Source organism: Doryrhamphus excisus, chromosome 17, assembly GCF_030265055.1.
Source record: "Doryrhamphus excisus isolate RoL2022-K1 chromosome 17, RoL_Dexc_1.0, whole genome shotgun sequence".
In the NCBI taxonomy this organism is placed as follows: domain Eukaryota; kingdom Metazoa; phylum Chordata; class Actinopteri; order Syngnathiformes; family Syngnathidae; genus Doryrhamphus; species Doryrhamphus excisus.
This window is the reverse complement of record NC_080482.1, coordinates 1,726,639-1,754,217: the sequence shown is the minus strand read 5'-3', so window position 1 is coordinate 1,754,217 and position 27,579 is coordinate 1,726,639. Positions and strand designations below refer to the sequence as shown.

The window sequence follows — 27,579 nt, the reverse complement described above, 5'->3', positions numbered from 1 at the left end:
GAAATATGCCCATTTTTACTGGATTTTATGAACAGAAAGTTAAATGACAAGACGCAATTATTTATAGTTGCTCCAAATGAAGCTAAATGCTAAATATATTTGGCTAACAATAGGAGCAGAACATTTGAATCACGCCATTAGCGTGTTATTTTTGACAGCCCTGATACACTACATTATTTTTTTTATGGTAAAAAGTGATTTGGTTGTCAGAACTTGAAATGAATGAATCAATGACACTAACCAAGGTTCCACTGCTGAGCTGAACTGTATCCAAAAGGCTTGGTAGCAACAATTCCACAATGTCACTGAATGAAGCTGCGATCAGCCTTACATTCGTGAAAATATTGAATAGACATTGATTTCACCAAAATCTCAACAAAAATACCGAAAAGCTAATAAAAGAGAAGACGGCAAAAGGAACTGTTTTTGTGACTAAATGGAACCATTTTGAAATGAATCATCCAAACTGGAGTCAAAATAAGCGCTTTGCTTTGTGTACTTTGGCAGCCTCCAGTTTCTTGCTTTCGACACAGAGGCATCCCACGATATCCTGAAGGTGTGGGATGGTCCGCCCGACAATGAAATGTCTCTGAAGGAGGTTAGCGGCTCGCTGCTGCCTGAGGGGATCCACTCTACTCTCAATGTGGTCACCATTCAGTTCGAAACTGACTTCTACATCACCAAGTCTGGCTTTGCCATTGACTTCTCCAGTGAGTATTTCCTTGGGAGACGCTAGGTTAAAAACAAGCACGGTACCATATCTTCACTGTGTTTTCCCTGGGCTAAAAAAAAATAAAAAATAACACAGATTTCCATATTGTGTGCATTTGTATGTTTTTTTTTTTAAATCATGTTTAGCAATAGAAAGAAACCAAACGAAATACGGAAATACCGACGTATTATGTAATGGTAATGGTAATGGTTTAATTACATTTGAACATGCATCAGATTACAACTGAGTGCATCCCATAATCAGTTCCTAGTTCCACATGTCCAAAAGGAGTAGGAAGAAGCAAAGCTTTTTAAATCCTACCCCTCCATCTGGTACTTTTACAATCAGTAACTGTTACATTTGTTCACTTCCTGCTTTCCATAATACAGTTTAAGGGTTTTTTTTTGTTTTTTTTTATTTTGTAATTTTTTGTCCCGTACCGAAGTACGAGGTTATATGACCATACAATGACATTATGTGTACCATAGTACGGTCATATGTACTATACAATATGATATGACCATACAATGACATTATGTATACCATAGTATGGTCATATCACCTCGTACCACCTCATATCACCTTATGTTAAATAGGATGAACATGAACAAAATTATCTCCTCAAGTATCAAAATACTTTAAATTCCTAATGGAAAACAACATATTTTTGTGAAATCCCACATATCATATTTGGATTGTCTTATTCCAAATCCACTGTCAAGGTGTTAAAATGAATCCTTCACATTCCAAATGTCTTTTCCACATACTACGTCTGGACCTCACCCATCATCTGTATGTCAACCTTCAGGTTCACTTGCCACCGCCTGCAGAGATCCGGGTATCCCCATGAATGGCACTCGCAACGGGGAAGGACGGGAGCCCGGCGACTCTGTGACCTTCTCTTGCGATCCGGGATATGAATTGCAGGGGGAGAGCCGAATCACCTGCATCCAAGTGGAAAATAGATACTACTGGCAACCCAGCCCTCCGAGTTGCATTGGTGAGATGGTCGAGTGGGAAGTAGAAGTGTGTGATGTGTGTCAATTAAAGAAGGAATGACATGTAGACGAGTGTTGGATTATGATGCTAGCTAACTGCAGCAAATTTTTTTTTTTTTTACAAGAAATATGACATATTTGATATATTTGTGTTGGAGCCAACTTGTATGTGGACAAAACCTTTATACCCCCACCCCACACACAGTGCAATATTAGGACTGAGCAGCTAATTAACCTATAAAAAATATTAAGTAGGTCCAAAGAAATTGATGTTAAATGACTCTGGTGTCCCCCCCGCCCTTTGAGAACTACACAGGCGTTGCTCTCTGATTGCACTTACCAGCTCATGTACTGCACAACTTATTCTAATGGAAGCCGTTATTGTGAGCAGTACTTAAAATAAAGTACATTTTATGTTCATGCTGTCACTCAAGGTTGTTACGGAGTGAAGTGAATCGCTATAGATTTGGATTATGACAGCGAGTGCTCTTTCTCTCGGCCTTGCGCTGTGATTGAAATGAGCTAAGACTGAAAGCATTGCCATGTGTATCACGGAAGTATTTCAAAGTATGTTACAATGAACTATCTTCGTTTATTCTTTTTGTCTGAAGCTCCGTGCGGAGGGAATGTGACTGGATCTTCAGGGTTCATCCTGTCACCCAACTACCCTCACCCCTACCCGCATAGTAAAGACTGTGACTGGCTGATTGCTGTCCACTCGGACTATGTCATATCCTTGGCTTTTATCAGGTACGACAAGCTGCTACACGCCTTCAATTAGTCACAGAAAACATCTTTATGAAAATGACTGTCTGTACAGTGGTACCTCACTTTTTGTCACTTAAACAAGTTAAACAAAAAATGATGGAAGTTATTGTAACCTGTAAATATTAACACACAAATAAGTATGGTGCTTTCCTTAGGAACTGAATTTTGTTGCAATCATGCAATTATTGTACTGAAACTGAGACCGTGTGCAGAAACCATGGTCATTTCTAAGGAAAACCAAGTCACCCAAAAACTAGAATGGATGAAAACTGAGGTTTAACTGTATGTGAAATGCAAAACAGAAGGATTTAGTTTCTGTCAGTGTGAAAACGCATCATTTCATTTGGGAGTCATTCAAGGCGCTTAGGAACTAATCTACTATTACTACTAAAGATTTGCGTGTATAAAAACCCATGCAAGCTAGATTGTGTGTGCAAAGCTGATTTACTAACAAGGTGCAACGAGCGTTGCGTCTGTCAAATGAGGTCCATTTTGCATGTTTACCTTCATGAAGATTCTGAATATACTGTATGTAGAAGACAATGCACAAAATATTGTAAGGAGGAGATGCAAATGCAATGTAATTTACCAAACTTCATTTTATTTGCGTTTTGTTTAGCACATTTGGAAGGTAAAGTGGTGCATATGCATGGCTTGCCATTGTAGCAAAGAGGTGGCAGGGACAATGACCATGTAGAGACACCATTTTGCATGCACTTGTCAACCTATCCTCCATCCAGCAATGCCATTTTTGAGCTTTGGAAAACCTCCTTGAAGTACTGCATTCTCTTACATGTCGATTATTACAGTGCACCATCACATTTAGTGCTGGTGTAATAACAAGCTGTCACATCATTATTTATACTGTAGTGTGTATTTTAGTATGGATTTCATCTCACTATGCAGGTATCTGAGTTATGTCAACGGAGATAACCTTATTTAAGTACACTTGAATATCACAGTACATCATATTTTTATAGTACGTAGTGTACAACATATGTTTATGTTTCATGTATATGTTTTTATGTATTTTTTTTTGTAGTGTACAACATATGTTTATGTTTCACAACATGTTGTAGTGGGCTGCACGGCGGTCGAGTGGTTAGCGCGCAGACCTCACAGCTAGGAGACCCGAGTTCAATCCCACCCTCTACCCGTGCAAGGGTTTTCTCCGGGTACTCCGGTTTCCTCCCACATTCCATAAAACACGCTAGGTTAATTAGCGACTCCAAATTGTCCATAGGTATGAATGTGAGTGTGAATGGTTGTTTGTCTATATGTGCCCTGTGATTGGCTAGCCACCAGTCCAGGGTGTACCTCGTAAAAAATGAATGAATGAATGAACATGTTGTAGTGTAAAACGTGTGAATTGAATGGTAAAATACATTTTGCGGTTGCTAAAAATTAAAAATTACAATGAGAGTAGATCACCCACTCATCGTGTATGCATGCGCTCGTTATTTGGCATATTTAGCAGAACAGTTCCATAGTATCATCCTTTTAAATATGTACAGTAAAGGTAAAAGGAACACTGGTTTTGTCTTCTTTCCGAAGCACAGCACATCCAGTCACTTGCTCACACGGCACAGCTTCCTTGAACGCAGCAGTGTGTTTCCAAAGCCAAAACGGAATGCAGTCAGTTCACAGTGAATGCACCACAGCCCAGGTTGCACCTCAGAATTGCTTGTTCTATGTGACGGAACCGGCGTTAACATCACTGAACAAAGTTGCCTATGTGTGTGCAGTCATGCACAAGGGTTTGAGTCCAGGTGTGTTGGTAGATAGAGAAAAAAAAAGTGCTTTTTTTTCTTCTGGAGAAATGCCTCAAAAGCAGATATTGCAGCCGCTTTGCTGAAATGCTATGAAATAACATTTTCAAGTGAATACTGTATATTGCAGGAAGTGATGCGATATGAGTGCAACTCATTTTCTATGCCAAATGATACTCAGAAGCTTTACATTATTAATTACAATTTAGCAATGTAGTCGCAAGTCAGGCAGAGTGAGATGGGCCTGAGGGCAGTCCTCCTCTTGACTGGGGTGGTACCGCTGCCGTTTTTACTTTTACACCTCCTTCGCTCTTTCTCGGGGAAGCAAAAATGAAAAAAGAAAAAGATATATTTATATCCATCATGTTTTATTTGTTCGAATTTGTCCTTCACGGTGCTGCTTTGTGACGTGGACTTGCCAAGCGCAAGGATGGAGTCATCATTTTTAAACTAGAGTTGCCACAATCCAAGTCCAATGCAATTATCTCTAAGCAATTTACATTTTTGTCATAAAGCATGCTCATTATTTTGAAAATAAATGCAGCGCTCTCTCTCTCATTGTGGCAAGTGATTTGATATACAAAGCAACAATATGAAATTATCTTTTCACACTGCATTGCCGCTGCCATCTGGGAAGAAGTTATGCCACCACAGTGTCACAACAATTTAATCTCCTCCCACCTCATGGACGGAGGGTATGGGGGGGCTGGTAGTTTTTATCTTTGGGTCTGGAGATGCAAAACAAATTGCCTGACTTCACTTCTTGCACTATTGTGCTTACTTTTATTTTGAAAGGTGCAGCCCATTCCATGTATTATGAATGGAATAAATATGCTTCAGACTGAAAATAACAACAATTTGTTCTGATTCTTTTGCAGCTTCAGTATTGAGCCCAACTATGATTTCTTGTATATCTACGATGGGCCAGACAGCAGCGCTCATCTGATTGGAAGTTTCCAGGACAGTAAACTTCCGGAGAAGATTGAGAGCTCCTCCAACTTCATGTACTTGGCATTCCGTAGTGACGGCTCCGTGAGCTACACTGGCTTTCATTTGGAGTACAAAGGTACTGTGGCCATGCAGGCTTCTGCAGTATATGCATGCTTTATTTACAGTAGATAATGGTTTAGTCTCATGCATGCGGATTCTTGAGTATCTATTAGCATATTAGCATATACGTATGCCATCTTTTATGGTTACACGGTTACACTTTTATCATACTTTGGCGTAAATATGTATTCTCTTGAAGTTACAGAGATTTTCTGACATGTTGTATGACATCGCCATCGGCAGTGTAATCCACCGTTAGCGACTCACCCCCCACTTGGTCTCCAAAGTCCAGTTCTGTCCATCCATCCATCCATTTTCCTCCGCTTATCCGGGTCCGGGTCGCGAGGGCAGCAGTCTCACTAGGGAAGCTCAGACTTCCCGGTCCCCGGCCACCTCCTCCAGCTCCACCGGGAGGACACCAAGGCGTTCCCAGGCCAGCTGAGAGACATAATCCCTCCAGCATGTGCTAGGTCTGCCCCGGGGCCTTTTCCCGGCTGGGCATGTCCGGAACACTGGTCCAGTTCTGGTGGAACATAATTCCAGGTAGTCGCTGGTGATGGACGGTACACAGGGATTCGCCAAGAAACACAATATAACGCAGAGAAAGTAGGCATTTTTGTGATGCAGATGTATTACTCTTTTGAACGCATATTGTTTTGAGAAGCCGAACTCCTTATTTGTGCAACCCCAGTGACTATCTGGAACTATATTCCAACAGAACTGGTGAACTCCACCGCTGATGCTGATGTCATCCAAATCCAACTATCCCTTTAAAGTGGGGTGGTTGTTTTTTTGGGGACACGGGACACAATTTAGTTTAATTAAACTGTCCCCTGTGAATGCATACCAGAAATATGTGCTTGAATTTCCATCGGATTTGAACCTCTCTTGCACAGCAGTTCTTCCTATTCTGAATGTGTTCTTTTTTGATTGCCAGCCAAACTGCGGGAGGCATGTTTTGATCCAGGGAATGTGATGAATGGCACTAGAATGGGCACCGACTACAAGCTGGGATCCATGGTTACATTTAATTGTGAGGCTGGATACCTACTGCAAGGCTACTCTACTTTGACATGCGTCATGGGCAACAGCAAGAGACCGGAGTGGGACAGAAGCAAGCCAAGTTGCCAAGGTGAGAAGCAAAGCCACTGGGTCGATATGTGGTGCTTTATGATACCTGGGACTGCTTTTTTAATAAATTGCAACTAAAAAAGCATCAAACCAAATACACAAACACGAAACAGCTGGAATTCTCATGTGTTAAAAATGTACCATTCCTAAAGGGGACCTATTATGCTAATTTTCCGACCCTTTGTATTGAGTTGTGGACTCCTGTAGAGCAGATACACACACTAACCTGCACAGAAAACTTTTTAGACTTTGCAACGACTTGAGGGATAGTGTTCATTTTCGGGCACACTTTGTCAGAGGTGCCCTTGGTGCGGTGGAGCTAAGAAGCCGGACATGAGGGTGCCGTGTGGACGCACAGCGTGTCCGAAATTAATGCTCCTTTCCCGGCGAGAGCACAAAATGCCGTGTGAAATGCCGTTGACATATGGAAATATTTTTTTATTGCTGGGAAATACAATAACTTCCGCCCAAGCCTGTTTTGTAAACAGAGTAGCAGAGCTTGGGAGACGACAAAGAGTTTATCTGGCTTACGGCCATGCCCTTATAAGGACGTCAGCCTCTCTGTGACATCACAAAGGGGCAGTTTTACCACGCCTTCTGAAACCGAGCGTTTTGATCCATCCCAAACTTCTTTCAGAGCTCACTTTTAAATGTGCAAACTTCATTATCTGAAACTTTGGCATGGTTTAACACAAGAATACTACATTGTGACTACATTTATAGGGCAGAAAAGTGGATAAAGCATAATGGGTCCCCTTTAATGGTTTCATGCCTGGTGGGATCCCACTGCAATCTATGAGGATACATTTTATTATTCAACTCCATTTCTACATTATTGCCATTTTACAGAGTTTTGGATTATCACAGGGTCAAGGACAGAAGTAGTGAACTTTGAAGATAACCACCCGTACACGCTTTCATTCACATTACACCTTTTTAATACTTTCCAACATATTTAATCTGCCGTGGCTGGATTACAATTCCTCTCATAGTTTCAACGGCGGAGGGAGTGGAGTCTTACTGTGGTACCGGCAAGCAATTCATTACTTTTACAGTCACTGAACAGCCGTATGTGCTTTACAAATGTGTCCATCACCGGCTCCCCATTTAGCGGTTTCACCTTGAAAACAAATTTGAACTGATGACTTTACAGTCCAGAGGCTAAACGTAATGACCTCAGCCGCCCAGCGCACGGCCTGTTGATGTGCTTGTGATTCGGCAGGTAACTCGAGGTGATGATGCATCCCTAAAAAGCTAAACATGTCACTCCATGCAAATTACTGTTCCCCCAACCGATCACTTTGTTGTTGAACTTTATACCGAAGAGTAGATGTTGCACAGTAATGCATGCGTATGAGCAGGGTTTTACCCAATTGAATAACAATAGTACTATCTACAGCAGGGGTGGGCAAACTACGGCCCGGGGGCCACATCCGGCCCGCCAAGTGTTTGAATACGGCCCGCCCAATCTTTCAAAAGTATTTAATTTAAACTCAACATACAACCTGGCATCATGGCCTGAGCCAACCTTTTGATGGTTGTATCAATTTCGTTGTTTGACATGGTATGTTGTTTACAAAGTGCTCCTGAAAAAGAGACACAAGCACATAATAATAATAAAAATTAAAATAATAATTATTATATTATTATTATAACTATTATGATTATTATATTTATTATATTAATGCTAATTATTATATTAATTATATATAATAATATTGTTATATTTGCATATTTTACATAATAATATAATAAATATTATTTTAATTTTATTTTAATTATTATAATATTTTATTATTTTTAAAATATTTAAATATAAATATAGAATAATAAATAATAATAGCAGATTGCATGACAATTTTACAGATACAATAATACCAGGTGGACTGTTATGTGTAAAATATATAGTCTGCCCCCCCCCGGAAATTTTGTTATATCAATGCGGCCCGCGAGTCAAAAAGTTTGCCCACCCCTGATCTACAGTATATGACGTCATAATTCTGAGTTTGCTCCTTCCCTGAAATTTAGCTTTCATACATTTCCACTGAATCATTTGCCTCCATTTTCATCAGCCTTCAGTATATTAGATTTGTCCTTTTGTGTTGTGGCGGTTCCATTATCGGCCATATCTGTCCAAGTGAATTGAACTACGGGGCCGGTTCAGTATTCTTTAATGTATTCAGATTTAAATCTAAAAAAAAAAAAAAACAAAAACGTTGTGACCCATTTATTTGCAGTTATAATGATATTACATTTTAATTCTACATGTGAATGGACACGTCCAGTGGCGGCTGTTGGTGATCATTATCTCTTTGCCATTTAAAAGGAATACAAGTTTAACATACTTTTTGCATAATATTACTGCACTTTTTTGCCCATCATCCAAAATCAAATAAAACACGCACACACATACTTCCATTTTCTGTGCTTTCTAGATATCCACCTTGTTCTGCCTGTTTTTCGCTAACAATAACAGTAATGGGGATTCATCTATTCCACCTTTTAATCCCTCGAAAAACATCCCAAAACCTCCAACAATGGTTTGTATATGGTAGTAACAGACATTTATTATAATTTATAATACGTGTAAGTATTTAGTATGCATTACCGGAACGTCTTTACTGGGGGCATTGGTTTCACAAAGTGCATCGCAACTAAAGTTACTACCGTCAACCACAGCTTAGACAGCTTGTTCTACGTTGAGTATAACATGGCAGATCTTGGTAGAGCCGCCCCCGCCCACCACGTTGGGACAAATGAGGATCCAGACCCTTTATCCTTTTCAGCCTGAAGATACAGAGGATGAAGTACAGGTTTTAGAGGCTGAAACATTGGGGCAGACGGGGGTCGAGAGGCTCGGGACCGGCAGCATGACTTGGTGGTGCAAAGGCGGAGCTTGCCAAGCCATGACGCACGGTATTAGTATCGATGGAAAGGCGTTGTGTATCACAACGACAAATTGTTAGCGCTAACAAGTCCTGTAGTTATGGAATTGTTTTCCACCCACAATCAACTGGAAAAGACGATACATGCAATACGTAGTACTTGAAATCAAAAGTAGTTTTTCTGTTTTAGCTCCTACAATGAAAATATCGCTATAACTTGGGGAATATGGAAGTCATTGCATGAAAATGGAGCATTTTCCGCTGTTTTTATGTTTTTTTAGAGGCTAATAGAGGGAAAAAGGTGAATCTCCATTCTGTACATTGTTCGGCAGAAACTGGCAGCACACGGCGGCTATGAAAGAATGCACATAAAGCGAAATATTGTTGTCTCACAAAGGGATTGTGCATGATAGGCAACATTTAAAAAGTGAGGTTTTCCTTAAAGACATTTTTAAATTAGATCTATAATTATCTCTACCTGCTTTTACATAACTTGTCCATTTTCTGCCAGCATATTATATTTCTGTTTGGTATTGTATTTCTACGATATTTTGTGTTTTTTTTTTTGTCATTGGTGCTAGTTTTCATGTCGGTGTTAAGAAGGTGCCTCAAACAAACACTTGACTTGATTGTCATGTCCTGGAAGTCCTTGAAAGTCCTCTCCAGAGAGGATGCTTTCTAAATACTAACAGTGTCAGCGTTATTTGGCAGATGAAAGTCATGCTGACATATCAGATTTTGATGCCTTTTTAACTTCCGTACAACAATGACAACTTTCAATCATCTGAACGGATGTTCTTTCTGACTTTCAGAATGCGAGTCAGATACCTCAATACCGGAAAATATTTAACCAACCTAAAAGTTAAATATACCGTGTTTTCTGGACTATAAGTCGCTCCGGAGTATAAGACTCACAAGGCCAAAAATGTATCATTAGGTAGAAAAAAACATACATAAGTTGCACTGGAGTATAAGTCGCATTTTTTACAGGTAATTTATTTTAACTACTTGACCAAAACAGACATTACGTCCTCTTGGAAGGCAAGTTCTAACAATAAAAGAATAGAGAACAGGTTGAATAGGTGTAAGATATGCTAACACAATGCTTATTCAGCTACACAAAAAATAAACATGAACACAAAAGGTGTCCAGTGTTTATGTAACATAAACACTTTTTTCATTTATAAGTCGCTCTGGAGTATAAGTCACAGGAACAGCCAACCTATGAAAAAAAGTGTGACTTATAGTCCGGAAAATATGGTATGAATATATATTTGTATATACAGCAGAACCTCTGTTTATTTTTTTATTTTGTTACCAATTCAGCCTTGGTGGAGGTCTGCACGCCAATCAGTGCCATTGTATTTTTACGTGGTTATTAATGTATTGCTAAAACAACATGGCTAGCCATGCGGTAGGTCCCGATATATCTTTAATAAGGTGATTTAGTTGGCCATTTTTCCTGACTTTTCTTCTGGTAAAAGTAGACATCGAGTCTTGCGGTCAAATCCATTTGCAGTCACATGAAACTTTTGCGATTGTGTTTGCTGATGTATGACATTTTGATGTGTTTAGAAGCACACTGCTTGTTTTGTTCCCTTTGGGGTTTTAAGCACGGAAACATAAATCATATGCCCTTGTCTGCTTAGAGCTCTCAGTCCCTTCCAAAAAGTCCCCAACGTGTCTCTCAAATGACAAATTATTCTGGCATCTCCGCACTGGCCCGTATACATGACAGCAGGTAAAAATCCAATGGTGACTTTTCATCATGGCGTGCTTACCTGTGCGATTGCTGACGGCACCGTATTATTTTATTTCCCCCGGTGTTGTGAGCTGCTTGTTTTCTCATTTTAACCGTGTCTCTCTATCGCTTCCCTCCCTGTCACTCCAGCTCCCTGCGGGGGTCACTTCACAGGTTCAGAGGGCACCGTGCTGTCCCCCAACTATCCACATAATTATACCAGAGGCCAGAGCTGTGTGTATGACATCTTTGTCCCCGGAGACTTTGGTAAGCCTTTTAAGCATTTTTTACAGTCACTTGTTAGAAAAGTGAATTCACTCTGTACATGGTGTATTTTACTGTATGAAATATTACACACTGATATGCTATGACAGGATGGTAATGGTAATGGTAATGGTTTTATTTCATGTAAACATGCATCAGATTACAATTGAGTGCATCCCATAATCAGTTCCCAGTTCCACATGTCCAAAAGGAGTAGGAAGAAGCAACGCTTATTAAATCCTACCCCTTCATCTGATACTTTTACAATCAGTAACTGTTACATTTGTACACTTCCTGCTTTCCTTAATACAGTTTTAGTTTTTTTTTTTCTTTTTTTTTTTTGTCCCATACCGAAGTACGAGGTGATATGACCATACAATGACATTATGTGTACCATAGTACGGTCATATCACCTCCTACCACCTCGAATCCCTTTATGTCAAATAGGATGCACATGAACAAAATTATCTCCACAAGTATCAAAATACCTTTTTTTTTAATTTTTAAATTCTGTAATTTTTTATCCCGTACCAAAGTATGAGGTGATATGACCATACAATGACATTAAGTGTACCATAGTATGGTCATATCACCTCGTACCACCTCGTATCACCTTATGTCAAATAGGATGCACAAGAACTAAATTGGCTCCTCAAGTATCAAAATACTTTAAATTCCTGATGGAAAACAACATATTTTATCAGTAACTGTTACATTTGTTCACTTCCTGCTTTCCATAATACAGTTTAAGGGTTTTTTTGTTTTTTTTTAATTTTTAAATTTTGTAATTTTTTGTCCTGTACCGAAGTACGAGGTGATATGACCATACAATTACATTATGTGTACCATAGTATGGTCATATCACCTCGTACCACCTTGTATCACCTTATGTCAAATAGGATGCACTTGAACAAAATTGGCTCCTCAAGTATCAAAATACTTTTTTTTAAAAAAATTTTAAATTCTGTAATTTTTTATCCCGTACCGAAGTATGAGGTGATATGACCATACAATGACATTATGTGTACCATAGTAACTGTCCATATAGTGATATATGATGACTAGCGTGTCAGTAAAGCTCATGATCAAAGAAGCTCCAGCAATTTGCTCGCCTGGAGCACAAATCTATTTTATTTTGTTTTCTATCATGCTTTTCACCCACAAAGGCCGCATACCGAACCAAATTAAAAAGAATAAATATTGAAAACTCTGAAACCGCCTCTGATACGATGCCACGGAGCTCATTTTTGGAGCTCCACACATGTAGTGTGTGTAATAAAGAAAGAGTTCCTGTTTTGCGTTCCATTGAGAGATGGGGAAGCCCAGGCTCAGGCGAAACACAAATTGATTGTGTTGACATTAAAAATGCTATTGGAGGTCAAGCTCAGGACCGCTGTGGGAAATGGCTCGAGCGAGCAAACTCACAGGTCTCAGTTTATCCTGCGCCTGGCCATATACATAATTCAACAAAGATCTCTGGAAGACCTTGATGTGGTTCTACTCAATATTAGATGTTAAAAGCTGTTGAAATCACAAGACACTACATAAGGCTGCTTCTATTCTTTTTTTTTTTCAAACCTTTGGCTTCCATCAGGTATGGCATTAATGTTCCGTGTTCAATGGTTGACATTCTCCGATGGTATTTCCTTATGCTCCCGTGGTACGAAGAGTTTAATTTGTGTTTGTTTTTATCAAAATGTTGCATGCTTAAGCTGCTTGCAAAGCTTAATGGCGTGTACGGGACTCCAAATGCAATTCTGACTCGTTTGCAAATATATTCCCAGCATCGCATTCACTAAGGAGACTTTTATTTAAAACCACACACTGTGTAGTGCGTTTTGTGTGCAACCATTTCAAATTCAAATCATGCATAAAGCACACCGAGTGCCCGAAAATAATATTAACCCATAATTGTTCTTCTGTTCATAAGTCCATTTTGTATGCATTGTCTGTGGTGGAAAACAAGCTCTTACCAACTTTTAGCCTGAAATAAACACACAAAAACAAAACTGGGGTCTTGCCAATAAACTCTATACCACTGGAAAGCCTTTTTAAATGACACACCATTTATTTAGAACATGCATTTGCTAAATAAGTATACGCATATTGCATATCTAAAAAGGGGCCACATTTTCACTTCCCATGCCAGACATTGTATTCTACTTTTGTTATTTGGTGGTTTGGATGATTGAAGTATTATTAATATCAAGGCAGAAACTCGATATACATATAACCTGGAAATGTTTACATTTGTACCCCCTCGTCATGCTAATTACAAAGTGGGTCACACAACGCTGTGGGATGGAATTCGACTCAACCAAAAGTCATGCAACGCGATTGGGTCACTCTAGACCAGGGGTGGGCAAACTACGGCCCGGGGGCCACATCCGGCCCGCCAAGTGTTTCAATATGGCCCACCTGTTTTTTTCCAAAGTATTTCATTTAAACTCAACACATAACCTGGCATCGTGGCTTGGGCCAACTTTTTGATGGTTGAGGTAGCTGCTTTATCAATTTCGTTATTTGATGTGGTCTGTTGTTTACAAAATACTCCTGGAAAAAGGAGCACAAGCACAATAATAGTAATAATAATAATAATAATAATAATGTTGTCAATGATAATAATACTACTATTATATTAATATTGTTGTTAATAATATTAATATAATAATGGTAGTAATATTATTATTATTAACAAAATAATAATAATAATATAATATTGCTATAACTAATAATAATAATTCTAATAAAAATAACAATAATAATAATAATACATTTATAACACACTTTACATCAAATAAATGATTTCAAAGTGCACATATAGCAGATTGCATGACACTTTTACATGTAAAATATGTGTAAAAATATAGGTGTAAAAATGGACTGTTACGTGTAAAACACTACATAATCCCCCCCGTCAATTTTGTTAAATTAATGCGGCCCGCGAGTCCAAAAGTTTGCCCACCCCTGCTCTAGACCGATGGTTCCCAAAGTGGGGTGCGCGTACCCCCAGGGTATGTCAATTGCCATAAGGGGTACATGAATAAAAATGAAAAACAACTGTGCCTGAACGCCTCACAGTGCGAGGAGACCGCAGACAAATTGTTCTTTGCAACAAATAAGTAAGTTTGAATGTTTACTTTGTGTGTAAGAGTGTTTCATCTTGAAGATTTCATTTGTATTGGCGTTCCAATTAATTCCCACACGGCACAGCGGTGAAAACCCGTCACTGTCAGTGGAGATTCGAAAATGAGGCTGTATTGCTGGTTGTATGTATTTTTGTACTTTAGATACTATTAAGAGGTAGTGGTTATTTTAGAGTTGAGTCACCATGGGATTATTCCAGTCAGATAATAGACACTTCATACTCCAGAAGCAGGATCAGAACCAGCAAACTGCTGTCAGTACAGCTCAAGCTTTTTTTCTAAAATGCTACATTCAGGTGCATCGCACAAACCAAAGTTAAAATAGTGTTAAACTCTAAAATGGAAAATGCAGAAAGAACCGCCTCACGGGAGAAAAGTATAGATTTGTCTTTTCCTCATACCGCTTCATCTAAATGCCCCAACTGTATAAGTGGCCAATTATCCAATAAGCACCATCAATACACCACCAAGGTTAGAATGCCTGCTCTGTTGCATGAAAACACCACGGACAGGACAACTAACGTTTAAAAGAAGGAGAGAAACACTCAATTCTCAATCGGCTCTCGATCGACTATGGAAACACACATCTTCACCTGTTTAAAACAAATACTGGATTTCTAGAACTGAATTAGTGGTCTGGCAGAGCCATGCAATCTGGTAGCAAACATGCAGCTCCCATGTCAGCTGTAGTCCACTGGGAAGCATTGTACCAGGGCAGTGATTGTGTTGTTTACATCTAATGTATTATTAAAGTAACACCCCGTGGAAAAAACAGCACAAAGTGAAACAAAGGACGCATACGACCATGTATTCATGCAGACTGACTTGGGGGGGGGGGGGGGGGGTGCATGAAGGCAGAACTGTTAGAAGCCATATTTGTATCTGCTACATCCATTACGTCCGAAGCGGAGGACGAGCTTTCGCGGCTTGTTTGAGTGCCTTGATTTCAACTATTCCATGTCGTCATGCAGCATACCATGCACACTCGCACGATTGGAGCAAATCATTTTAACGACATGCTTATTCAGTTTTATCTGACACACATTGTACAAAGATACTGAGTGTATATGTGGTCCGAGTTATTGTATAACCCCCGTCCGATCACCGGAAGTCACACAGACTGTAAGGTAGCATATAATCAACGGGTTTTGGACTCACGGAAATTAGTGCAATTGCAACCTGGAGTGTTACTCTGTTAGATGTGAAGCAATTACCGGTACTTTACATCAGGTGGCCAGAAATATTTCAGTATTGAATAAAGCAAAACTTGTTCTCAATCAGAAATCACTCCACACTCTTTATTTCTCTCAGGTTCTACCATATCGTACTTATTGAGTGGAAATATGGGCTAATAACTATAAAAGCAATCTTCACTCGCTAAATGTACTGCAAAAAAGGTCAGTAAGGATAATTCATAATGCCGCCAACAGAGAACATACTAACTCCTTATTTCTAAAATCACAAATACTTCAACTTGCTGATATAGTTCATCTTCAAACAGCTAAAATAATGCATAAGGCTAAAAAATAACCAATTAGCTAAAAATGTCATCCAATACTTCTCTACAAGAGAGGAGAAATATGATCTCAGGGAAGAAGTACATTTGAAACACTTCTATGCTAGGACTACGTTATGCTAGCCATAGCATTTCAGTATGTGGAATCAAACTATGGAATGGATTGAGTAAGGAAATCAAACAATGCACAACGATGAGCCAATTCAAGAAACAATACAAGCAGTTGATGTTTGCTAAATACAAGGATGAAGAGTCTTGAACCAGTCATGATGTGCTATATATATCACTATATTGACACTTACTATGGTACCCATTATGGCATTGGATGCTCATATCACTGAGTACTTTGGTACGAGGTACATTATTTAAAAAAAAACAAAAAACAAAAAAAAAACCCTTAAGCTGTATTATGGAAAGCAGGAAGTGAACAAATGTAACAGTTACTGATTGTAAAAGTACCAGATGGAGGGGTAGGATTTAATAAGCTTTGCTTCTTCCTACTCCTTTTGGACATGTGGAACTGTGAACTGATTATGGGATGCATTCAATTGTAATCTGATGCATGTTCAAATGAAATAAAACCATTACCATTACCATTACCATTATTTCCGATGAAACATCAGCAATGTCAAGTTTTTATACAATGTGACCAGCAATGAGTATAAAGAAAATCCTATTACAGTATTTGATATGCATTGTGGGTATCAAAGATACGTGAAATAGGTCCATGGTTTAACCGATAGCGTTCTGTAAGCCGTCGGGACATTGTGTCAGCCTGGTGGAACTGGCAGGGAAAGGTCAGTTGGAAATATTATGACTCAAGGCTTGCATACCTTGACGAAGCTGTATGGATTTATATCCTTAGAAAAAACGTTGAAGGTTGTATTACGACCCCAGGATTAATATACTGTATGTGTTTAACTGCTCTGCCTTCAAAGAGATACGCCGCATCAGGTTCCGCTTACTAAATGGAACTGGCTCTGAATTGGGAGCAGTCCACATCAAACTGATTAAACGCTGTGCTCTTCATGCTTATTATGAGACACGTATGATAAAAACATTGCAGTTGACATTATTTTTAGGCTCATGCTTGCCAGCTACCAGCGGTTGGGTGCCAGATTGAAAGCTGTTTGAATTTGAGCCAAGAGACCCCGTGGCTCTCGTAACGCGGAATAGAAATACCACTTGTAGACCGATAAATCCAAAAGTTGGTTCTTGCATCCTGACGTAGCTTGTATTGGTGGTGCGTTCCAGCAGGAAGTACAATAACGTCCTGTAGGTACAGTTGAAGCCAGATCAGAAAACTGAGCAACTGAGGCACAACTACAAAATCGGATTCTGGGCAAGAAGCCAGCTTTTCAGGATGACTTGATTTCATGTAACAAATGGTCAGTATTATTTTCCAATGTTTTAGCTTTTCACTGATACCGTGTTGTGTTTGCGAATGATTTTATTCATCCATGTGATCTCGGTGTTTTTCTAGCTGGTTATACTATAAGTACTTTCTTCCAGTGTTGTTCATGCACAAGCCAAACCGTTAGCATAGCACAGGAGGGAATAAAAGTGACAACAATGCGAGTGTTTACTTGAGTCGGAAATTCGATTATTCGAGGCATCTCTGACAAGTTATCGATGCAGCTAATGGGGGGATATGCACGCATGCTTGACGATATGATTTACTGTATTCCATCCAGACTACCAGGTATTGTGTCAGAACAATTCCTGTGGATACCAACATATCCAACATATCCAACATACAAAATTCATGATTTACTGATAACTGAAGCGCCAATCTGACATCTAGAATGTTTTCCAACCGTGCAGATTGAAATGGTACTTCATGTTTTCACATACAGTACATGCACGCATCCTAGTCAGAATTGTTTACCCAAAGCCAGCCTGCCCTTGAAAAGGCTGATCTTTGGAGGATGCTTTAGGTTTTCTTGAGTTTTATTTTGCAGTTCAACTACTTAGCAATACAAGTTGTAATAGGCTATCAGATCCAATATGTAATTTTATAAAAAATAGTCAGGTGAGCCATCATTCCTTCACAGTCAACATTGACGAGTGGTCTGTGCTTTATGCCGCCATTCCAACATCATCAGCAGTACCGACGAGGTGTGTCTGTCTGGCCCTTTAATGTTTAATTATTGTCTGAAATAATACTTGCAGTCACATTTCAAACAATACCTCTGCTTCTTTTTTGAAATGCTGAATTATTCATGGCACTCAATCTTTGCCTAGGGCACTGCTTGTAAACATACAGACATACACTGGCCCACAGGAATTCACTCTTGTTTACAGCAAGTTCAACTTCCAGTCTTTCACCTTTTGAGGTGTTCAGCCAATATATGATGTTTTCATATAACCAAGACTGGCAGAAAAATTAAAAAAACAACAACTGTGCATGCAGCCTTACATTAGTTATGTAGCAATTCCATACTGTCAATGAAAAAATACAGCTGGTGTTTCGTATATATTCTATATTTTCTTAAAACTGATGTTATTAAGTGGGATTCTTGACATTAATGTCTTAATTATTCTTAATCTTTTTAATAATAATTGACATTATTAATAAAACATATGATAATATAACAATTGATCAAATATATTGAATTTAGATTTTTGATTAGTATTGATCTACCATTGGGGGGTTAAAATATTTGCCTGTTTATTTTTGAAATCATGCATATTCAAGGCGTTCTGGATCAGATTTTTGGGTGGGTCATGACCTTTGTATCCCCCGTGCATATTACGTGCTTGACTGCTGGCCTATCTGCAGTCAAAGTTATTATGTTACTGTTGTAATATTGCAACTTTATTCTTTGATTATTATACCGTTACTTTTTTTTTCCAGTGTGAAAGCTTTTTCACACATTTGCACCCCTTAACAAATTTGTTAAACAAACAAAAAACCATAACTGGTTAGACGCCGTGCTTGCCTCTGTTGCTATCATGTGTAGCTTCAAAGTAAATGTCAAATAAATTAGTGGTGTGTTGGCGGTGAAGGAAATGGCTCTTGGAGCCAACCATGGGAGCTGGCTCTTTGAAGTGAACAAGATATTTTCTTATCTTTTGTTCTGTTAAAGCCACACGTGATTAGTCAACATATATGGTAATAATATAAGCAAATATAAGCAAAACGGACGGCAAAATAAATCAATCTGAGCAGACATTTGGGAGCCGTGCATGCTGTGATCATATACTAGACATATCATACAGTAGCTGCCATACAGCATGTCAGGAGCACAGACCGCAACATGAAATGTGAGCTAAATGGGCAAAGAAAGAGTAAGTGAGAGGTACAAGAGGTAACTGTGGGAAGGAGAATAAGTAAGATGGCGTTATAATGACTAAGCGGGTTATAATGAAGGATTCTGGGAAGGAAATATAGCACTGCTGAGAGTTATCATGAAAGGGTTGACCCCGAGGGTGACCGTTGACTCATCTGTGATGTTCACTTGAGTGGAAGATCATGCAAGGCCGCCTCTGTCATTCATGGCATCTCATACAAAAGATGACACATATTTTACTGTGGGAGGTGAGAAAAATGAGAGAAGGACGAGATCGGTGTACAGTCTGAACTTGCCAGAAATTGACGTGCAATTTTTCCAAATCATGGATGGATCTGTACTTCACGACAAAAAACCCTGTTGGAGCTCTGTTCCGATGACGACCAAGTAAAGTTTTAGTGAAAGTCGAACCTATACACCTAATTAACTCACACTTTACACAGAACTCGGACATAGAATACAGTAATAAAAATATTGCAGACATGAAACTGTAATAAAAAAGACACAACTCCTTACTGTATCCGTGTGGTTGGCATGCACACTGGAAGGGGCGTTGCAAGAAATGGAGAGAAAAGCTTATTGGGTGTAGGAAGTGTTGTGCAAACCGGACAATCCAACTAACAATAGCTCTCTCACCAACAAATGACTCGAGTCATCTTGTTGTTTGATTGTTTGACCTTGAATTGTAGATTTTTATGTCCATTCTTTCAAAACCCAAGGTTCTGGAACCTGGTTTGATTCTCTATTTCAGTGGCAAAGTGTTCATAAGCATCAAATCCCAATAGAAAACCCAGTTTTGGTGCAACCGTTCAAGCATAATGGTATCCTCTGTCGGCTTTAGCTTACATTCTTGTCAATGTGATGACCCTGCATTAACTGCGAGAATCGTCAGATCTGTGCATTTCTTGGTAGCGCTCTACCAACCACAATTTTCAACCTTCAGGCTTTCAAGGATTATTTTCCGTTTCAAAGAAAAAAATCCTATACATTGAGAATGATCCCATCAAAGACATTTAAAGTTATCGTGATCAAAGGTGTTCTGCCTGTTGGAAGAATTAAGGCAACCAAAACTGGGTCAGGCTGAAATTAAGCGACATAGTGACAAAATGTAGGAATACCTCTTAAAATTAAAACTCGGAAGTCATTATTCCCTCCTCTTCCTCTCTCGAGCTGACCAGTCCATAAGAGCTTTTAGTCCACAGAAGGAGGAGGGGATTTGCCTAAGATAGATAAATGGACTGTGTGCCGCTCGTAGCGAGGTGAAGCCGCTAAGCCCATGCCAAAAAGGCTAATGCAATTTTGCTGTGAGAATGGCTCATTAAAAATATATGCGTCTGTGCTGTCGTATAATCCCTTTGGTTTCTGTAAATGAGGCCTGTGTATGCTGTCAGAGCCCAGAAGACCGGTGCTGCCACACGGCAAAGATGACAGGTACCGCCTTCCATAATTCATAACCAGAAGGACAAACACATGCTGCTATTTTCTTTACCTTTAGGCTGTTTTCCCGGCTTTCTTTAACACCTTAGCTATGCTTGTTTTTGTTTGTTTGGTTTTTCTTTCTCATCTTACGGGAGATACTATCAATACATCAGGAAGGGAAATGGAGTGCAGAGACAATAAAACAATGTATTGGTGCTTACCGCGACAATTCATACACGGCGTATGAAACATGTGACGCTCATTCACGCTAGAAGAAATAATTATTGCATGCCAATTTATGAAATCACCTCTCGATTTGTGTACATATTCTGGTTAGCATACAATATGGTGTTTATCTTGGTTAGTGCAACTTTTCTAGGGATGTCCGATATCAGCTGATTCCGATACTGATATTTGTAACATGACATACAGTATCTCCTATGGTGGAACGAACACTTATGTGTTGTACACAGCGTTTTTTTTTGTTTTTGTTTTTTTCGGTTTTCATGATCCGGAAAAAAATCAGATTCCGATTTCACGTTTTTATACTTATATATCCGGCCAATAATTATCGGTAGCGATATTTATTGGACATCCCGACTGTGTTGTTAATGTATTTTCATCTGAAAACATCCAGCTTGCAGGATACTAGCTTGCTAGTATATGGAAACTCCCGTCTCCCGTCTATGATGTCATCAGCAGTTGACTGTGTAGTTTTTTTTCCAACTAATACAGTCTCAAAAATGTTTTTTGAGAACCAAAAACACATTTTTATAGTTTTATAATTATAATTCTGCATGTATGAAACAATTCTAAATGAATATAAATGATGAATGGACATTGAATGTTACTTTAACCTCCAATGAAAACGTGATTGTTGACAACATGAACACCACCTTCATGTTTTGCCATGAGTTATTTCTTGAATTCAACAGTGTTTCACCATTTTTATCAAAATGCTGGCAACTTTCTTTGATGCCATTGTTGGGGTTATTTTGCAAATGTGATGGAGAGAAAAGCAGATACAGTAAAAAAAAAAACACTTTTGAATTCAACAAATAAAAGGTGGAGTCTGTGTCGATCTCACTGCCACATTGTGTCTTTGTCAAAAATCCCGTCTTCCAAAAGTGATTGTGTTAGTCTTACCTTGTGGCGGGTGCAGCTTCATGATGCTAACCAGGGGTCCACCGTATACGCTATATATGAACCCTTTACGCAACCTTTGATTAACAGTGATCACATTCCACAAAGCGCACACACAGCAGCATCCACCATTATGCTATTACTCCCTGAAGAGAATTTAGAGTGTTGCTTCCCCGGCTCCCTGATGTGCTGAGCTTGATGTTTGGGATGGTTGTGGGGGACAGCGAGGTCAAATTCTTCATAACACACATTATTGTGTGTGAAAACGAGTCTTTGACAGCTTGCTCATATTAGAGTGGAAATCGTAAATACAGCGGACTTAATGCGCCAGGTGGGACCTTTAACCACACCATCTTTCCTTTAACGAATCCGACAAGATCTAATTATGTCCATTATAGGCAGCAGCGGAATTAAGACAATGTAAAGAATATGATATGGGAATGGGGAAATTCAGGATCCTTATGTACTATACATGCAGTATGCACACCAGGCATTGAGTAGCAAATAATAATAATAATAAATACTACTCTATGTATAGAAGTGCATCATTCCGAAATAAGAGCACAAGACAGGGAGTGTTTTTAGCTTCTGAGTCTGTATGGGAAGAGTGAAGAATATTTGACCAAAAAGCATCTCCAGGAAGTAGACTACCCCACAACGGAAAGGGAATGTTTTTACATGGTATATGATTAGCATTTGTAGAATGCCTTGCCTCGCTGGCACACACGAGCCTTCGGATAATCCATCAACTATGCCCTTAAGCGACTGAAAACACATAAAACACAAGTGATCCAGGAGATGATGTTCCCTCGCTCTTCCCTAGGACGATCAAATAGCAGTGGGAGCGGAGAGAGAGATGCTGAAAGAACCTTTCGAAGATGATGACATTTCTCTTCGCTGTTGTATTTGGACGATCCAGTCGGTGGCACAGGCTTTTGTTTTTGACAAGGAAGCCCCCCCCACCCTCCTTGCCTGAAATGACATGATGGCAATTGAAAAGTGCAGCCAAACTTTATTGTACTGTAATAGCATTAAGTCAATCCAATGCTTCCATTACCGTATTTCCCATCTTCTCCTGCAGCTGGCGTCTCTTCAATATCAGTGATTTTCTCTTGGATGTAAAACAATGCTGTCAGCCTTTCTTTTTATTTTTGTATTTTATTTTATTTTAGGCTTTTGTGTTTCAACGGTTACAGTGTATCCCACAAAGTTATTGGAGTGTAACAATGGGCTTGGATATACTACACTGTATTCTATGCTTACATTCACATTCCCAAAATGAAGTCATATGTATAGATTAGCACCATCTATATGAACGTGTTCCCCATCCGATAGCTCAGCATGCATGTGGGAAGTCTAAGAACCGTCTACAAACATTTGAAGTCTGAGTTGCCGAAGTGGCGATCTCTCCACAGGTCTTTGAATCTTGGTCTCCTTTGGCTGGATCATTTGGATCACATCATCAAACTAATTCAAATACGAGTCAACGATAACACAACTGACCACAAAATACACTTTAAAACTTTAACAAATTTTATTATTAAGAGGAAAAAAAATCGCTGTGTGGAAAAAGCGATGGCCCCTAAATGTAGTAACTGGTTGGGCCACCTTGAGCAGTTGTGGGAACTTTTGTGACTTGGATGAGTTTTTGATGGGGTCACCACTTGGGGTCATTTTTGGTTGGCCACTCCTGGGAAAGTCCACCACTGTTCCATGTTTCCGCCATTTGTGGATAATGGCTCTCACTGTGGTTGGCTGGAGTCCCAAAACTTTGGAAATGGCTTTATAAGCTTTTCCAGACTGATATATCTCAATTAGTTAATTAATCTCAGGTGCTGCATTTTGTGTTCAGTTGTGTTGTCATTGTTATTTTCATAACAAACAATCAATATATCTTTTTTGTTTGATGATATGAAACATTTAAGTGTGACAAAAAAAATAAATTAAAATTTAGATTCCGGGCGGCACGGTGGTCTAGTGGTTAGCGCGCAGACCTCACAGCTAGGAGACCAGGGTTCAATTCCGCCCTTGGCCATCTCTGTGTGGAGTTTGCATGTTCTCCCTGTGGATGCGTGGGTTTTCTCCGGGTACTCCGGTTTCCTCCCACATTCCAAAAACATGCTAGGTTAATTAGCCACTCCAACTTGTCCATAGGTATGAATGTGAGTGTGAATGGTTGTTTGTCTATATGTGCCCTGTGATTGGTTGGCCACCAGGTGTACCCCGCCTCTGGCCCGAAGACAGCTGGGATAGGCTCCAGCATCCCCCGTGACCCTCGTGAGGATAAGCGGTAGAAAATGAATGAATGAATGAATGAATTTAGATTCTTATTTTACACACAGAGGGAGGAATGAGCCACATTACCTGTTTTTGTACATTTTTGGCATTCATATCAGCGCTAAAATGCTAGTCAAGCTGGTCTCCGTCCATCCACTGCTGTATCACCACCTCTTACCAGCAGGTGTGTTGCTGTCACATATGCCACCTCTATATATATTCATAATTACATTAGAATGCCATCATTCTGTGAGTGGTATTTCCAAGGCCAGTTAAATAGTAGCCTTCCCAGGCTGGGTTGAGTGAAAAGAAAGAAACCAGGTGGCGTTCAGGAATTGAATGCATAATGAATTGCTTTGAAAACCAGATGCAGGATGCACACAGATTGGCAAAGCAGCCTTTTCTCACTAAATTTGGCCTTTAAGTATAATAAATCATATTCTCGCTCATTACGTGCCAATATGATACACAGGATTGCTGTTTTGCATGCATCCTATATATTCTTATATATCGGGTATATGGAAATACATTAATCACAAAACACTTTCAACTTTTTATATGGTACTCATTGAAATACTATTATTGGGACATTTAATAGATAATTTATTGGTGATCCCATTTGAATCGGCCTGATCTATTTCTGGATTGGAATCCAACTTGAAATGCATGAATTAATATCTGTACTTGTATAAATGGTTGGTTGTCGACAGGATGGTGATTGACTGGCCAACAGTCTAATGGTACGCTGCAGCGTTCAGATACACGTGATCAGGAAGTATAGGTCATCAAGTACATGACACAAGTGCCTCTGGTTGATGAGCTGATGGTCAATGAATTGTATATTTTTTAATTAATGGACCCAAATATTCCAATTGCATTCGGTTTATTTAGAAACGGAAACAGAAATAATTGAACCTTTGTATACATTTCATTCCGAAAGAAAAGTGCCAATCCGAGGGGGTGGAATATTCCTTTCCCAAATCCAATTGAGGTATCTTGGACCCACTCGAACGGAAAGTTGTCAGGGTGTGTTCTTCTTCGTTGTGTTTTTCTTCTTCTGCAGATAAGACGTAACGCGCAATTCGAGACGTTCTTCAGTTTTAAAAATGGAGGCGAGGAATCGGCACTGGACCGCTACGGAAAGTTTTTTGATCCAAACTCATTTCAAGACTGGACCAACAAAAAACTCGCAATACGGAGTTATTTTTAACAAGTGAAAGAAAAACTTGGGGAAGTTGGTAACACGTGATGTTGATGTTTACGTTTTACTGCGCATGCCTCATTAACTATTCTGTTTGATTATAGCGGTAGACAAGACATTGGAATATTTCTTTCCATGTATACCATTGTTTTCGGAAAGGTCATTCGGAAAGATTCCAAAAGAGAAAAACTCCTCATGTAAACGTGGCTACTGTTGAGACGCGACACATACTTGGACGTTGCCGTGACCGAGGTGCATCCATTCACTGCCTCAGTCTCCTCTCATAGATACCGCCAGCAAGATAACATGGTCAAAAAGCAGTCATCCAAAATGTGATTGACTCCAGGTCCGTGCACTTTGTCCACATCCAAGCCCGGCGGAGCACCACATAGACGCGGTGGGATGAAATGTTCACGGTGTTAATGTGCTTGCAAATGTCTGCAGGAGCTGTCTCCGTTGAGTCGGAGAAGCGGAATGCACCGGGAATTGGGAGCTGTCACTTTATGTCTTAAAAGATACAAGACCGTTATGAAGCCAAACTCAAATATCTTCACACAATCAATACTGCAGTTATTCGTCAGATTTTGTCACATTGACGGCTTTAAATTCCGACAAGAATGGGGTCAACCTTTAATTGTATGTTTTATCCCAGTAAGAGCAGCAGTGCTGCGTTTCGGAGATGAATGCGTATCAAGATCAGACATCCGACTCGGTGTGGAAACACAATTTTAGAGACCGGACTACTTTGGGATAAATCCAAGTGAAAATACAGGCATTGGATCGTTGCTCATTTTCCTAGTGCCTTGCTCTGTAGTGCCATGGCCAGGCCCAGAGGACAAAAGATTCATCACAGTCCTGCATAAATTAGGCAACAAATTTACAATGATTTATTGACTTAATATGTGGACGTGATTACAGCAGAGGAGCAGATTGGAGACACGCATGGCTGGCTTTAGATTAGAGGCAGATATGAGCGACATTGCTCTTCCGAGAGTGTGTATGCATGCATTTGTGCATAAGTTTGTGTGTGTGTGTGCACGTGTGTGTAGAGACTATTCAAGATAGTACAGTGTCGGTATGCTAATACCACAGCAGTGAGCTGTCCCTGAGGGTAAATACATCTCTTATTCAGAATCTGGTTCAGCCCTGGGCACTCTCACATCCTTGTAGATAAAGAAACCAGGATAAATGTGCTGCTCTGGGTTACTGCACCTTGTTATGTATATATAATGTGTGCATGTGGATTTTGTTTCCTCTTTTTTTTCGGTCACCGTTTTTGTTATTTACTTTTGCTGTATGTGTTCAATCCCGGTTACACGGCGAGTACTTGGTGAAGCCATCCCGTAGAAGTGTATGACGGGATTGTTGGTGTTGGGTCTGGGTCTTGGCATCTTGTTCAAACCGCATTTGGGACATTAAGCGTTGTTGCTGGCCCAGATTATTCCCCTGTCCGTCTATTTGGCACCTGGAATAGTCTCACAGCGATGTGCTAAATTAGGGAAGAGCGCTCTAATGATCTAAAGTCAAAATGACAGGAAGCTGCTGCGATAATTCGACACCAGAGGGACAAAACGGCAAATTATTCGCCACTTGTCAAAATTAAAAATCATAATTTTTAGAGAATTTCCCAAATTGTAAGGGCTATATATTTTTATTTATAAAGTATAATGTTAATTTTAGAATAAGGGATTTGTTTGTTTCGGATCCGCAGTTAGACTTGAGCAAATAATTCTCAAAATAAGTTATTTGGTATTTTCCAACAAACACAATTTTCTTTAAAAAAATCTACAATATCCACAGATGTTTAATTTAAAAACTGCTGAACAATGTTTTATTTTATGTGTTTATTAAACAGAAAGGTAATGGCATACTGTAAAATATTTTTCATGACAAATACGTACATGTGATACGTTTTTGTAGAGCAACTTGGCATACCGGTTGAAGAAAATAATTTTTGTTTTATTTTTGTTTTATTTTTTTTAAAAGAAGAAAATACATTTTAATAGGATACAGCTTATCCATTTTGTACACTTAATAATGTTAATAATTATTAATAATATTTCACTTTATATTGTTTGTATAAAGTATTCTGTTCTGAACATCACTACTTGTGGCCCAAAGAAGATCTAAAAGTTTTTTAGGATTTACCAAGTCAAATTGACTCGCTGCAAAGACGGATAATTGTACTACTTTTAAGTTTTGATGTGTTTTTCCATCTCATATTTGGCCAGCCCTTTCTTGCATTGCAAGCACATGTTGCCACTTT

At 39.3% G+C, this 27,579-nt stretch overlaps 1 protein-coding gene across 7 annotated transcripts in view; it reads left to right on the top strand.

Annotated features, from left to right (window-relative positions):
* LOC131105461 (CUB and sushi domain-containing protein 3-like) overlaps positions 1–27,579 on the top strand; it is a 255,318-nt gene that overhangs the window by 105,640 nt on the left and 122,099 nt on the right. For all 7 annotated transcript variants that reach the window (XM_058053597.1, XM_058053598.1, XM_058053599.1 and 4 more), the window contains 6 exons: positions 508–710; positions 1,521–1,712; positions 2,322–2,460; positions 5,126–5,313; positions 6,235–6,429; positions 11,205–11,321. In XM_058053597.1, the coding sequence (XP_057909580.1) occupies positions 508–710; positions 1,521–1,712; positions 2,322–2,460; positions 5,126–5,313; positions 6,235–6,429; positions 11,205–11,321 (1,034 nt within the window). The remainder of the gene's footprint in view (positions 1–507; positions 711–1,520; positions 1,713–2,321; positions 2,461–5,125; positions 5,314–6,234; positions 6,430–11,204; positions 11,322–27,579) is intronic.